At 39.6% G+C, this 12144-nt stretch overlaps 2 protein-coding genes across 2 annotated transcripts in view; one reads left to right on the top strand and one right to left on the bottom strand.

The window, feature by feature from the left end:
* The window catches only part of Tfb1m (transcription factor B1, mitochondrial), a 38321-nt gene that overhangs the window by 10964 nt on the left and 15213 nt on the right, over positions 1-12144 (bottom strand). The window contains exons 4-5 of the mRNA XM_057759017.1: positions 10917-11068; positions 4183-4302 (exon numbers count right to left, since the gene is read on the bottom strand). Of these exons, the coding sequence (XP_057615000.1) occupies positions 4183-4302; positions 10917-11068 (272 nt within the window). The remainder of the gene's footprint in view (positions 1-4182; positions 4303-10916; positions 11069-12144) is intronic.
* Cldn20 (claudin 20) lies at positions 1934-2593 on the top strand. Its single transcript, XM_057759031.1, has one exon. The coding sequence runs from the start codon at positions 1934-1936 to the stop codon at positions 2591-2593; it is 660 nt and encodes a 219-aa protein (XP_057615014.1).

Genomic DNA, 12144 nt, shown 5'->3' with positions numbered 1-12144 from the left:
TGACATTTAGGAAACATTGTTTGATGGAATGAAAAGGGCTATGATGGAAAAGCTGGATAGAATAATCATATTAAAATTTCCCATCAAAGCAAAAATGAAAGCAAGCATCAAAATAATCTTAAGGAGTGTTAACAGTGACCTCAACTGCTGGAAAACTCCTGGGCCGGAAAGACTGTGAAACAGTCTCGGTGACTGACACCTGAACTCAGCAGGTCGTGTAAAACTGTACACACGTGCCTGAACTCAGCAGGTCGTGTAAAACTGTACACACGTGCCTGAACTCAGCAGCTCGTGTAAAACTGAATACACAGGTGCTCATCCCTGCTCCCCACCCCACTAAGCTTTTAACTTTCTGTTAGAGCTGGGGAATCTGGCAAACAAAAGGATCAAACAGCTTAGCAGCAGATACGCCCTAAGATCACTGACTCAGAAGAATGTAAAATCTCAGAGACTCCTAAAATCATGGGAGTGACAGAACTAGAACTCAGTCCAGGCAGAGGAAGCTCTGATGACCTAGAGACTCACTTGCAGCCACGGCAGGTCTGTGGTCTCCACACAGCCCCGGATTAGCATCACCTAAGGTATTTAACAAGAGCTGCACCTGGCAGCTCCACAGAAGACTGGCATGGAGGTTTCCACCTGAGCTCCCTGATTGGACAAAGTAATGAAACTTCTCAAGATTACAGCTGAGGCTTCCCTCAGCTCTAGGACTCTAAGAAACTTAAGTCAGTCCACGGAAGGATAAGAAAAAACCCTAAAGTACCACTTTCTGGAAGGATACTCAAACACAGAGAAATAACATGAAACCAAGAACCACCTCCAGCTACTTGAAGAGTGCATGCATGAGAACCCTAAGTCAATGCAGCTTATTAACAGTTGTTTCAGAAAGACAAAAAATAAGCTAATACCGCAGCATTCCTGAGACTTTACACTGTTCACCAAGCAGCACACACTATCAGATGCGGTCACATGGTGAACAGGAATATGAACACGGAAGTAGGAAGCTGTTCTGAAGTAAAACAAGGGGTGGGCTGATATTTTACTTACAGCCAACTATGTGGCTATTTCTGGCACGAACATTCAAGATCTTCTTTTCCTGCATCTGAATCACTCAGGGGAGCCAGTTTCGTGGCTAAACACTTCTTCTGGATTGTTACGTGGGAAGGACTTTGGTTGCAAGTAGAAAGGATCTTACATTCTCATAAGCTAGTACCAGGGACATGATGCTAAATAAATGCTAACCTAGGTAAGGACTGTGCAGGACTCTAAAGTCCTTCAGTTTCTCTTTCTCCTTCAACAAGACCCTTGGGCACACATGGTGTGTGCTGAGTGAAGATTTAATTCAAACCATTTTTCAGTTCTTAACTTTTCTTATATCTATAAATTATTTACATGAGGTAGATTTAAGCTTTTAATTGCTTATGACTTATTTTCATTAAAAACAAAGTTATTTAAAATGATCTACAATGCTAATAAAATTCTGTGTCAGATACCACAGCCACAATTTGAAGTGTCTAAAACTGCCTAACAAGGTATACGCTCATTTCATAGACATTTTCAGAATACTTAGGGTCTTATGTGGATAACTACAGTATGCTCCAAATTCAGCACTTCTTGTGATGCTCACTCAGCAGAATGCTATTCCGCAGGCCCACTTAGGAACCTTTCTCTGAGATGGCAGCATCCTCATCTGCTCTGTGTGTGTGCCTATGTGCGTGTATATGTATGCAGCATGGAGACATGGGTGCTATTCAGGTATGTTCTGGCTCCTGTATGAAGCCTTTGTTTACTTATTCTCCTGTTCCTCCAATTCTATTCTGCTTTTTTCCCTAGCTTTTGTTATTTGGTTCTCCACTCCACAGCATAGCTCCTGATCTGACCACGCACGACAATTAACCACTGGGATCTTCTAGGAGAACAGAAGAGTAACATCATGGCCTCAGCGGGTCTCCAGCTCCTTGCTTTCATCCTGGCCTTATCTGGGGTCTCTGGAGTATTCACTGCCACTATGCTGCCCAACTGGAAGGTCAGTGCAGAGCCAGGCTCCAACATTGTAACTGCTATCGTGCAGGTGCATGGGCTGTGGATGGACTGCACATGGTACAGCACGGGGATGTTCAGCTGTACCCTGAAATACTCCATCCTGTCTCTACCTGTCCACGTACAGATGGCCAGGGCCACCATGGTGCTGGCCTGCGTTCTGTCTGCTTTGGGGATCTGCACTTGTGTAGTGGGGATGAAATGCACCCACTTAGGTGGGGACACATACACCAAGAGCCAGATCTCCTTGGCTGGAGGAGTCTGCCTCATGGTTGCAGGGATCGCTGGCTTAATCCCAACAGTGTGGTACACCAAGGAGATCATAGAAAACTTTCTAGATGTGACCATTCCGAAAAGCCACAAATATGAACCTGGAGGAGCTGTCTACATCGGGTTCATTTCAGCGGTGCTACTACTTATTTCTGGTATTATTTTTTGCACTTCTTATATAAAAAAGAACCCGAAACCACGGATCTACCCCACCAGGCAGAAACAGACCTCTACCTGGCAGCCAGAGAACAGGTTAGCATATAACCTGAAGGATTACGTGTAAGAGCTGTGCTGTGAACGTGCAACGAGGCTCTGGGAGCCTGCTAAAACTTTATTAGAATGAAGAAAATGAGACAAAATACTCTTACACTCAACTTTCTTTACAAAGAGGACAAAATATTAAAAAAAATTATGAGGTACTTTAAAATGACAAGAAACTACCATATACAATTATATCTGTCTTGAATTTCTTTATTTTCCTATTGCATTCATGTTTTATTTAAAAGTATATAATTGAAAGAGGTTTGATTGTATTAATAAGGTGATGGGTGACAGCATTAATTTAGTTTTAAAGATATATTTTAGATTAGTTTTTTGTAATTATGAAGTATAAAAAGTACCTTCCCTTGGTGTTGATCAAAGATATCTCCTATTCTGCCCTCTGGTGGACAATGCCTGAGTAGCCGGCTTCTGTTTTAAAGCCACAGGATGTGGAGGAGACTCCAGAACAGAGGACCAGAACTTACGTACATGTTGCCCAAGCCATCAGCCCCAAGCTCCAGCTTCCATCCTAATTTATCATGTGTTATGATATAATGTATGCAAACTAAAATTAGATATGATTCATGAACTGGTAGATGCTACTGCAGCATAGGAAAGCCAATATAAGCACAAACTAAAATATGGCACTTTCTAAGTACAAGCCGACTAAAAAGACCTCTGCTTGCTTTAAATACCCAAGGGCTGCTCTCTCTTCTGCATCTAGAAAATAGATTAAGTTCATTCATTTTCCCAATTATTTATATTTACCCCATCCCAATGAATCTCACCGTTAGCACTATCCGACTCAGCCACAGTTCTTCCCCTATACAAGGTATTGGAGAAGCCAGACGGCCTCCTGTGTGCTGGGGCTCAGAGACATGCTCCGCTATGCTTGGCTCAGTCATTTTTTTGTTTTTTTTTTTTGTTTTTTGTTTTTCGAGACAGGGTTTCTCTGTGGTTTTGGAGCCTGTCCTGGAACTAGCTCTTGAAGACCAGGCTGGTCTCGAACTCACAGAGATCCGCCTGCCTCTGCCTCCCAAGTGCTGGGATTAAAGGCGTGCGCCACCACTGCCCGGTGGCTCAGTCATTTTTAAGCAGTACTTTTTTCCTCAAATTTTATTCAAGTTAACAAATCACTGTGGTTATCTTAAAATAAATGAGCATCTTCAGTTAATAGAAGTAAAATAACTTTTAAAGTACAAAGAAAGTTTTTAAAATATACATTTAAATTATGATATGCAAATAGGATATTCTATCAAAAAATTGGACTTCCCATTGGTGCAAAGAACATTGTAGGTTTTCCAGTAATTTGTTTGTTAATTCATTGATCATAATACAACTTCTAAGAGAAAAAAAGATTGTACATTAATGACTTAGAAAGAGAAAAGAGTGTTTATGTGAATGAATAATTTTCACTTGTGTATTCAGAAAAGAGACTAAAATATGTTAATTCCATTACTTAGTAGATTTCATGTTCTGAAGCAGTCATGCTATACTAGGACAGCTGCAGCTAAGTTTTAGATCTTACAGACCGTTTCCTGCAGACTTTCTTCAGGGGAGCAAATACAACAAGTCACACTCATGAACTAACACAAACATGTAAAGACTCACCTCTGGTTTGGGAACAAAAGCTTTCCCTGGAATGGTAAAGAGGTGCTCAACCTTGCAGAGGTACTGGGCCATAATGGAAAGACGGCTGCGCTGTTTGCTTCCTGTAGTGGCTACAAGTCTCTACAGAAGGCCAAAAGTAAGCAAACAGTTAATCCTATCTGACTAGGCACATCTGACTCAAGACAAATTATTACGCTTCACACACATACCCCACGCTATCTGACACAAACCATGTAAACAAACATCATTAGCAAGACAGGCTGTAGAAGTGTCAATTGTACCATGTATAAGCACTGAAAAAACTCACATAAACTCTAAGTGACTGTCTGAGGTTTTCAAGCTACAACAGAAAGTCATATGTAAACAATTAATAAACATTGTATGAAAAAATTAGCAAATAAAGAAGGACTATAAAGAGGTTTTAAAAGTGCTTCCTTAAGTATAAAAACTTTGACTATTCAAGCACCTTTGAAATACAGGCTGTTCTTGACAAACAATTTATGCAAAAATTAGGACATTTCCTTTTGACCACCCAAACACTCACTCATTTTTGAACTGAACTCAGCACATAACAAACTGATAAATAAAATGTAATTTGCATGAAAATCTCAATCATACTTTAAAAAACAACTTCAATTTCCATATACAATATATATAAAATTAAAATTCAGATAAAAATTATATAGTATCAAGAATGGCCAAGACACTCCTAAATAATACCAACAATGCTCATGGGAGACTCACCCTACCTGATATCAAAATTAAGGCAGCATTGATACAGAGACAGACCAACAGGACAAAAAGACCCAAGCACATGTGGGCCTCTGATAAACAAGAGATGGGATTCTCTTAACAAGAGAAGGACAGGCCATTCATTAAATGGTATGGGTGCAATTAAGCATTTACAGAGAAAAGACAAACTGCAATTGAATTAATGATAAATGAAAAACAAAATTTCAGTCTTTTGCAGGTAATATCTATGACCCAAAGTGGAGAAGATGCAAAAGCAGAAGTTACAAAAGATAGATCTTTTTCTGTTAAAATTTTCAATCAAAAGACTATCAAGACACATCGTACATTCAGAATTGTGTTTAGAGGGCCAAAGAATTAGTGGTCATGATGTGAACGAGATACCTACACACTAGGCATTACCAAACATAAGATAAACAACCAGGAGATATAAGACAAACTATGGCAGATCAATGAATTATAACCATTAACTAAGTTACACATATAAAAAAGCAGAGATGTGCAAATTAAAACCAAGACAATCCATAATTTCACAAATGGAACACTATAAAAAAGTTTGTCAAGGGTAGAAAGAATTAGATGCTACAAGGATTCTACGCTTGGCAGTGAGAGTGGAAAGGGCACAAACTGGTATTTATATACCAATGTTGGACAATAATTTGTCAATAAAAGCTGAAGCATATCACTTACACAAAAGAAGATATACGTCCTCTGCAGCATTATGCACATTATTCAAAAAGTTGAAAATTATAATTCTACCAACAGGTAAATGGCTATAATTTTGCCAACGGATATGAAATAACTGTTAAAATGGATAACAGGGATTACTGGCATAGGTTACGTCCCCCAATAGAGTATAGATTTTAAAGTGGCAAAAAGCAGTGTGATATAATGCTTACATAAAAACCTTAGGATTTCTGTGTGTGCCTACATACATACCTACAATACAAACAGGAGATGTGTGGGAATGGCAACTACTACTTTTCACACAGTTCAAACCCTAGGAAGAAAGGATATAAACACAAATACACACACACACACACACACACACCATTTGATAGTACGGGAAAGGCAATAAAAAATGTTAAAATTGGGTAAGACTGAGAGTAATAGGTTCAAAGATCACTCATCTTTCTAAAATGTACCATGTTTCTGTGTTCTTGAGCTCTGAAGACATCCCAAAACTCTAGTGATCTGTTTAGGATCAAGGTCACGGACACTAGTAACAATTGGAACACCCGAAGCCAGGCACAGGACAGGATGTCCATGCTAGGCCACCGTCAGTGCTCCCAGAGCAGGTGCTGTTGGATTTCCATGCTCCGAGGTCACTGATGGACATCAACTAATCTAACAGCTCATTTCCATTGCTACATCTAACCTGTTCTGGGCATGAAAAAAAATCATATAATTTGGCTTTTTAGAACTTTATCTTAAGACTAAAATGGACTTTGGGGTGCTGGAGAGATGACTCAGTGGTTAAAGCACTTGCTGCACTTCCAGAGGACCTGGGCTTGATTCCAGCATCCACATGGAAGCTCACATTCATTCATAACTTCAGTATCAGGAGATCCAACGGGGGCATGATCATGGACAGTAGGCATGAATGTGTACATACGTACAAGCAAAACGTTCATAAAATAAAATAAAATATATATATATATATATATATATATATATATATATATATATATATATATAAACTGAAATGAAACAAACAAGGTTTTGGCTGAGAAACTGAGGAATTTCCTCTGACATGTCTGGAGATCACACAGCTTCTATGCTGACATCTCCCATCCATCTCGTCACACCCCCACCCCAACCCCTTCCCATTTTAAGCAACTGCTTATCTTCATTAGCAAAGCAGAAATGATTAGAAAACCGAGTTCAAGATAATGAAGTGCTATAGCATGTAAGACACAGAAAATTGCTCCTCAGTATAAAATAAAGGCAAGAGATGTATATATTCTCAAATAAAACCTCCTGCCTTAGTCCCCAAGTGCTTGGATTACAGCACAATCCACAGTTCCCAGTGATAAAAGCAGATCTTTAAAACTACAATCCAGCAAAAATATAACCATGAAATTTAAAAATTAACCCAAAGAATTGGCCATCATGGATTTCCTTCTTAAGGCACTGCTAATACGCTACTTTACATTTGAAAGATGTGTTTCCAATGATGAATTCAAAAGAATTTAAAAATTACTTTAAAACGCAAAAACCTGAAAAGGGTGTAATTATTCTAATTGGACTTAAAGCACAGTTAAATACATTTCACTCTGAGCATGAAGCACTTAGGACAGTTAGAAATGGGGGTGTTCTAATCTAGACTCTGGGTCTAATCAATCTCCCTAGCAAGTACACCAGGTTGTGGAGATATTTTAATTTAGAACAAAGCAGCACACAGAACTGTTAATCCATTGAGCAAAAAGTCAAGTCACAGTCCAGGAAGCCTGCAAAGACTTTACACTAAGAGCTACCCTGAGAAGTTACTGAGCTAATATCCATTTACATATGTATTGCCATTTTTATTTAGACACAGCACAGGTAAAGCTATGAACACAAAAGTCCATCAATAGAGGATTTTTTAACAATAAAAGGTCTGGACACTGAATGAGTTAAGTTTTCAGTAAAAGGAAACCATTAGCTCTTGAGCTTTAAAAGTCACTGAGGACAAGAAAACAAGGCAAGACAGAATTCCCAAGAGGAGGATTTCTTTTACTTTTTTCTGTTCTGTTATTTATCTAAAATAATTGTAAGGAGAAAAATTATACTTGTTGATGTGGAATTTCCCTCTGTATGCTGTGATTACCATTAATGAATAAAGAAACTGCCTTCGCCTGTTGATAGGGCAGAACTTAGGTAGGTGGGGAAAACTAAATGGACTGCTGAGAGAAAGGAGGAGGAGTTAGAGAGAAGCCATGGAGCCACCGGAGATGGACGCTAGAACTTTACCCAGTACGTTACAGACATGTGGCGATACACAGATTAATAGAAATGGGTTAAATTAATATTTAAGAGTTAGTTAATAAGAAGCTAGAGCTAATGGGCCAAGCAGTGATTTAAATAATACAGTTTCTGTGTGATTATTTGGGTTCTGGGCAGGCGGGACGAACAAGAAGCTCCCTCCAACAACTTGTACTTGTGAATTTACAATGTTGGACCAGGGACAATGAATGTTATGTCATTAAGAGAGTGGTGACATCTTCCCTTCTAGGGATGTAACCACAACCATCCAATGTCTCCTGGAAACAGAAGACTGAGGTTGATGTTGGACCCACTTAAAAACCCGCAGGCCCAGCACAATGGAGAACTTGAACCTCATGAGTCTACTAGGAAACACAGGACCTGTGTTCCAGTTCAAGTGCTGTCCAATCCGTGAAGACAATAAGCACCCCAGTCAGTTTTCATGATAGAGAGAGTTCAGATGAGGTTTGTTAAGCTCTTAACTACTGCTACATAGTCTTGACTCCTTTTCTGAGGTGTAACACCATTTAGATGCCCTTTAATGCATCCAGAGTGAATTCTTATGTTTACATCCTATAGCCCTAGAGAAAAGAATAAGAGGAGGGCACTTATTGGATTCTGCTTTATAACTCACAACAAAGTCAAGGTTAAAAATGCTTTCTGTTGCTAAAATCTAGAATATCACACACAGGATAGTGATCCAAAGCAAACAGGATATGTAAGACGATGGCACTACTCAGGCTTCCCTTGCGACTCTTATCTGTGGAAATGTGACATCAGTCGAACGGACCAGTTACCCACACTTCTAATGCATTCCATAAATTACAAACTTGCTATGAATTCAATATTCATGTAAAAATGTAACTAAAATTAACCTTTGTTGAAGAAAAATAATTGCCTATGGTGAAGTCATAACACTATCATTAAAACCCAGAGCTGCCAGCTGAGTCACTGCAAACATGACTCCACTACTCCACTCCACTCCTCCGCTCTTTCCTCAAAGAAGTGAGAGCTCAACACTTGCCTCTCTATTGTGTTGTTCAAGAACAAAAATACCAAATAATCACAGCAGCAGGAGAAAGCGAATCTACGGTGTCGTATGATCAGAACTCTACCCACTAACTGTGCCCTCTGCCCTAACCTTGCCTTTCACTGCTTCACTCCCATTGGGATTTGATACTCTGCTCACTTAGCAGTAATCCAACCTTAAGCTTTCTCAAACTGGTGTAACTGTTTCTTCATCACATGCAAGCATGGCATGTATTTGGTCAAATTAATCTCTCTCAACCGATCTGACCTGAACTGGGGGCTCTTCCCCCTTCTCTGTCCCACAGAGCCTGCTGCTCCTGGCACACCTCAGCATGTCCTTGATGTCTCCAATCAGAGCACAGCTTTCTGCAGAGTACTTCTGATAAGAGACTTGTAAAGAGCAGATGGCAATAAATGGGGCTGGAATTTATATGCTAACAGTAAAATAGAGCTTTTACTATATACAAAAATCAATCCCAAGTGAACAGAAATACCTTCATAATCAAGACATAAAATGATTTATTCAGATATGAAGCAACCACAAATTAAAAATTAAGAATGTCTAATCTTCAAGAAAGGAGATCAGTGGGAAAGTGGGGAAAGACAAGCAGGTAATGGGGTATGTCTGTGTGTGAGCAGAACCAAAGTACATATGTGTGTGAGAATGTGTCACAACGAAACCCATTATTTTGTATAATTAATACATGTCAGTAAAAAAGTTAAAGAAAAATAAATGTCTAACTCTCAAGACACTGTAAAAAGACAATGACAATATAAGCACAGAGAAAGGCAATTTGAAGTACACTGCATCAGTACAGAGAATACCAGCAAACAGAAAGATTAGCAGTTCAATGTAAAACACCCAAGTGACCCCAAGCTTCAACGGTGCCCCATTTCATTAAAACTCAGCACAATACACCAACTTCCCTAGGTTAATAAAAAATGTAAGACCAGTAGCTGGCAAAAATACGGAGCAAAATGAACTCATGCACACACTGTTATACAGGAGTATAAAGGCCTGATGATCTACAAAAATGGTAAAGCATTACCTACCAAGACTGAAGCTCCTGGGCACGTATCTTGTCCCAAATTGGCCCTTGTGCCTAAAAACTTTCCGGACAGTTCTATTCACAATAGTAAAGCACTGATATAAACCCTGGATCCCCAACAATGAGACCGGACAGATTACGAGAGTCAAAGCGTAGCCGAGACAGAGAGCAATATAAATAAAGGAGAACTATGAGCACATGTGTGAATCCTACTAAGATGTTTACAATAAACACACATATTGCATGAGTCCTTTAAAATGGAGCTTAAGAGTGGACAAACCTAAAGCACACGACACACATGGTACAAATCTATTATCAAGACTACAGAAGGGAACAATCCCAAATTCAGTCCTTATTACCTTGGTAATGGGGAGATGCAGTCAGAGTGAGTTTGCAAGTGCAGATCTGTCCCTACGCTCGCCCTCACTGTCTTATCTTGCAAGCTGCCCTTGTCCACCCTGAAGATTCACTTCATAAATTCAGAACACACAGGCCATAAGAATTCAGACTCAGCAGGCATCAACTGAGGTGTGTGTGTGTGTGTGAGCACACGTGCATGTGTGGTGGGGTGGGTAATCGGGTGCCAAATTTATATCATCTTTTCCCTGTCATCCTAAGGATTGCAGAGGATCAATTTTAAGATGGCACAGCCCACTCTTAACATATGAATGTAAAATCAACATCTTGCAGCTTTCATCTCTCCTGGGTTTTGTCTACGGCAGTGTAGGCCTGTGCTGAACGGGTATAACTCAAGGTCTCCACTGGGAGTATCTAGTGGTCGTGTCTGCTATCTTCATTATATGTCTTAACTTTTGGATGTGTTTTTTCATGTGTAATGGAAAAGTATTAACTTAGAAAACACAGCCAGTAATAAATACAAAGTAGTATTTGGTTTGGAAATTTGATCATACAATGAAATAGCCAGGAAAAGACAAGACTGACCTCTGCTACCTCCTTTTGAAATGTTAATGTCATCTGGGTTCTGCCGTAGATGAAGGGTCCATCTCTAAGAGAGACATTTTCAAGCCACTTGATGATCAGGGGAGTTGAGACACTGAAAGGCAGATTTCCAATGATGTGTACATTTGGAGGATCTGTTTGGTTGGGGGAGAAGACAATTTGGAATGAGTACTTGAACATATTCTGAGTATGATCTTAATAGCTTCATTGACATTTAAGTATGATAATCAAATAAAGGCAAATGAAAAGACACGACTTGGCATTTTTCAGTTCTCTTAAAATGTAATTTTTTTCTACAATTAGCTTTGTATTTATAGATGAAAAGGTTCTAGAAAAGTTCATAAAATGAGGTGTTTTGAAGGAAAAGGCAATTTTCCTTAGATACACTGAGTTTAAAGTGCCTGTGGGGTTCACCAGACCATCAGAGACCCAAGAGGGGGGTACAAGCTGAGCCTAAAATTTGAATGCTTGAAATACTTAGGAGGGAAATAAAACCAAAGGAATAGGTAATCTAGACAAATCCTTAGCATGAGAAGAAGCCGCAAAAGAAACATCTCAGTATCAAACAAACAAGTGGGCTAGAAATCAAAAACAAAACAAAATGCTACAAACAAACTCCAAACCCTCAAGCTACTGACAAAGAACAGTTAGTTTCCAAAGGTCGAGGAGAATGGTGGAGCCCAACAACCACGGAGACACGAAGCTGACATATGACACTAAATGGATGAACCAGAAGGGTGACTGTGGTCCTCCTACTGGGGGCTCTGTGCTGAGAAGCCACTGACTAGAAATACTAGTTCCTTTGGAGGAGCCTGACCCCGGGGAGACACACAGGAGCGGCTAGATCTGCAAAAGCCCTCTTCCACTTATTCTCAGAGTTTCTGCTAGCAGTCCATATGTCCTGTATCATCTGCACTTCCAGGACACTGCAGGGTCCTACTAAGGATCTGTCCTTGAAGGAGAAGTGCCTGGGCTGGTCAGAGTCACTACTATGAAGACAAAGGAAAAAGAGATAAAGGTCTGTGAGTGGCCTGGTTTACATTTGAAAAAGTTACCAATCCTTGGTATAGTGTCATAAAAATACAGAATTTATTTGCATAGAAACTACAACTTGAATACTTGAAACAAGGAAATTAAAATTAGCGAAAACTCAACCAGGTATGGTAGTGCATGCCTATAATGCCAGCACTTGTAGGCTAAAGCAGGAGAC

This window comes from Chionomys nivalis, chromosome 2 (assembly GCF_950005125.1).
Source record: "Chionomys nivalis chromosome 2, mChiNiv1.1, whole genome shotgun sequence".
In the NCBI taxonomy this organism is placed as follows: domain Eukaryota; kingdom Metazoa; phylum Chordata; class Mammalia; order Rodentia; family Cricetidae; genus Chionomys; species Chionomys nivalis.
This window is presented reverse-complemented; position numbering and strand designations above follow the sequence as displayed.

Excerpts from the sequence above, each read along its gene's own strand:
- Cldn20 (XM_057759031.1), top strand. The coding sequence starts at position 1,934 with ATGGCCTCAGCGGGTCTCCAGCTCCTTGCTTTCATCCTGGCCTTATCT.